The sequence below is a fragment of a genome, unplaced genomic scaffold, assembly GCF_019419815.1.
Source record: "Pyrus x bretschneideri cultivar Hongxiangsu unplaced genomic scaffold, Pyrus_bretschneideri_v1 Contig26, whole genome shotgun sequence".
NCBI lineage: Eukaryota > Viridiplantae > Streptophyta > Magnoliopsida > Rosales > Rosaceae > Pyrus > Pyrus x bretschneideri.
The window spans coordinates 4,835,715-4,839,360 of record NW_025999568.1 but is presented as its reverse complement, the minus strand read 5'-3'; the positions used below and the strand labels follow the sequence as shown (position 1 = coordinate 4,839,360).

General features: G+C 34.7%; 1 protein-coding gene across 1 annotated transcript; it reads right to left on the bottom strand.

The window, feature by feature from the left end:
* Positions 1–1,555: 1,555 nt before the first annotated feature.
* On the bottom strand, positions 1,556–3,413 carry LOC103957156 (inorganic pyrophosphatase 1). Its single transcript, XM_009369261.3, has 4 exons — positions 3,118–3,413; positions 2,839–2,960; positions 2,517–2,718; positions 1,556–2,110 (listed from the first exon to the last, which is right to left on the bottom strand). The coding sequence occupies exons 1-4, from the start codon at positions 3,253–3,255 to the stop codon at positions 1,763–1,765; spliced, it is 810 nt and encodes a 269-aa protein (XP_009367536.2). The 5' UTR covers positions 3,256–3,413; the 3' UTR covers positions 1,556–1,762.
* Between the last annotated feature and the right edge of the window lie 233 nt (positions 3,414–3,646).

The window sequence follows — 3,646 nt, the reverse complement described above, 5'->3', positions numbered from 1 at the left end:
GTTTTCAAATCCAACCGTTGAATTTGAATCAATTATTGCAACTGAGGCACTAAACACATGAAAGGGGGTAAGAGGTGGGCTACATTCGGCCAACTTGGTGCTTCTTTGGCCAAATAATGGTCTGGTGAACTCCATAAAATCAGCCAGTCATAAGTTGGAGATGAATTTTTGGACAAATCAGACTACTTTTTGACTTTTGGACCTTTAACCATCTCTATTGAAAATGACCCATCGAGCTAGCTTCCCTTATGCAAAATTATCAGCTTTTTGCAAATTAAACTGCTGTAAAAGCCTCTAGTGACAATGCGAGACATCTAGCAATCACTCAGACACATATTGTAGATATATTTACGTCTTTCTCCTAGCTTATGAGATTGTACATTGTTAATTTGTAATCATGATATGGATACCAACGCTCTTTATTTTGCGTTCGACAATATAAGCATCTTATATATTTTGTCCGATAAAGTTGATTTCACTATCCCCTTTTTTTTCTACAGATTTCACCATCTTCTGAAGTATCTGTACATGTGATGATTTCAAATATAAAGCAATGAATGCATGGTACATGAACCATGATCGTAATAAGAGCCAACATCTTTTCCTCGTTTGAGTGGTTTCTTTTTATGTGTGAGTCTCTGTCGAGTCTGTCCACGTTTCAGCCTTGGAAAGTTGCCTTTCATAAGAAGGAGAGGATCAAAATCCCATTTTGTAATGCATGCATCATAGAAAAAAGTTAAAACACCTTGAAAGCCTCCCCAGTTAATTAAGTTGAATGGTCTTTTGTTTTCTTCTGTTTCAGCTTTTTATGGTTATTTTAAGAGAATTTTAATGAAAATCTCTCATTCATTTTAATGAAAAATTATATTTTTATATTAAAAAATCAATCATGATACTATTTATTTTACTGTTTATTTTGTTCTTATTGTTTAAATTCAAAATTTTCAAGTATTTTTCATTAGTTTTTCTTTATTTTAAACCTTCACCATCCCTATTAATGTTTTATTAGTAAATTAGAAAAAGAGAGATGACTTGTTTGTTAAGACAGAAACAAATTGAAGGTGATGCGATCCCACCCTAGCTACTCCATGGCAGGCACAACAATGTCACAACCCATATAAAAAAAAAAAAAGGATAATCCTATTTACACGTTTATATTTACTTCTTATACATCTATTTATTCGATCCAACGGTCGAAAATTAAAAAAATATGTGAGAAATAAAAATAAACATGTGAATAACACTACCCTAAAAAAAATTGGAAAGCACATAAATGCCGAAAATAAAATTTTTAATCTTTAACAATCAACGGCTAGATCTTGTATATAAGAATCAAATAAATCTTTGCAAACGTTTGATGTTGTACCACTAAATTGAACACAACATTGTGGCCGGACAAATGAGGTAGGTGATAGTCTACCATAAATATATAAGTGACATGTATATGATCATTAATTTTATTTACTTGGTTTTGTGAATTTCCAAATGTAGCTAGTGTTATACTTAGGTTAACATTTTAGTACTTTTGTTTATTTTCTCAAGGAAACACTGTATATTGATCGAATTTTCTTTATCAATACGAAATTACAAACTTACAAACCTTTGTTTCCAACCCTAGAAAACAAAGTTAGGGTAAAACTAATGGTTTTCCTGGATTTGCTTGGCGCTATCACATTAATTTGGCCAAGTATTACATCAATTAGGTCAACCAACAACAGACACTTGTACATTACACACACAGTAAGTATTTGACTAATTTTTACTACTGCTGGACAGGGAGAGCTTGAGGAAGGGCCTCAACAGAAATAGTCTGCAACTTGCAATCAGCTGAAAGAAACTGAGCATCTTCTTCAATGGAAATTGAGTTGATTAGGTTTAGCAGAATCTGCTCAAGCTCCTCTCCATCAGTCCACTCATGGATCTCAGCCTTGATGAGTAATGGGTTTTTGCAGATTAGGTCATAAAGTGGGAAGTTCTTCCTTGGCATCACAAAGTCTCCTTCTTTGAGCTTCAAGCTTGGGCAATAATCTCCACTTCCATCACCAAGATAGATTAACCTTTTCTTCCCATCAGTTGAGACAGAAGCCTGGATTCTTTCAATGATCACACTCTGTAAATTAATCAAAGTAAAACCAAATTAAGTTCTTGATGAAAATTTTGTAATAATATCAAGTTTAAACACACTATTTTGCCAACTTAGCTAAGCCAATGTCAGCGATAAATATTTTTTATTATTTATAAAATCATTATCATGTATGATAAAAATATTGACCTCATGTCGTCAAAATCCTTGTTGATTATGACATGTTCAAGATTTGTTTTGTGTTGGGGGGTGAGGGGGTCACAAATAGAACAGGTAGAAGGATATGTCCAGAAAATAAAACAAAATAGTGAAGAACTTTCCAAGCCTTTTGGGCCCAATTGTTCCAAATCTTTTATCGTCTTGAAAAATATATATTTTATTTGTTTCTTTCTTAAAATTATGAATTTTTTTTTTTTTTTAAATGAAATAATACCTTGCACATGTTGGGAGGGCAGCGGCTGCAGCCATGAGGAGATTGGGTGAAATCGCAGTAAGGTGAAATCCTAAGCCTTCCTTCTTCATCAACATAACTTGGGTTCGTGTTTATCTCTGAGAAATATTCCTCTAGCCCAAGATGCTTCAAAATTGTCTCAATAAAAAACAGATTTGCATCACTCAAAATCCTCAAATCACACCTGCAAACCCCACAAAAACAACAAAATTAATCTCCTATTTTCATATAAATAATATAAAAATTAAAAATTAAGGAGAGTTGTTAAAGAAAAGAAAAGTTTGGAGGGCTTAAACGAAGATACCCTAAAGCGTGAGCTGCTTTAATGGCTGGCACAACTCTTGGGTGAATTGGAGTCCTTTTCAGAACCTCCACAATGTCTTCAGTGGTTTTTCCTTGTGAATGAAGCTCCTTCATCATCCTATCCTGCAAATATTTTGCCGATAAATAATCACATCAATTAAAAAGATTATGAAATTAAACAAGAAAATCCATAAAAACAACACGTGTGCAACATAAAATTCAATGAAATTATTAGAAACGATTGGAGGATCCGAAATTTTCCGCTACAACAGAAACATACCATGAGAGAGTTCCAAGGCATGGTGGGGAGGAGTTCGTTGAACAGATCAGTGGCACCCAATTCATCCACCACCCAATTGTCACTGTCACACTCAATGATTGTCTTGTCAAAGTCAAAAACCACCACAATTCCTGCCATTGTTCGTGAAAATTTTTGCACCAAGAAAAAAAAACACACAAAGAAGCAGAAGAAAAAGAACAAGGAGTATTTCTTGGTTGTTATAATTTCTCCTGAGAAACACACAAAGAAGAGAAGGGTATTTATAGCAATGCAAGTGTGTGATTCAGTAGCCTAGCTATTGGGATTTAAATTCCAATGGAATATTACGTGCATAAAGATTTGTCTGGAATCGAATGCCCTCTTGGCCAGTATTTGTTGGGTGCGTGATGGGATTAGGGCCGTTAGATTGGATGACTTTGGGATGGTTGGAGGATCGGATGGAGAGGGTAGGGATAGGATGGGATAATGCGCGGGAATGAGGGGAATATTCGAAGGGAATTAAGTTCACCCACGGGGCTGGCCAACTTAG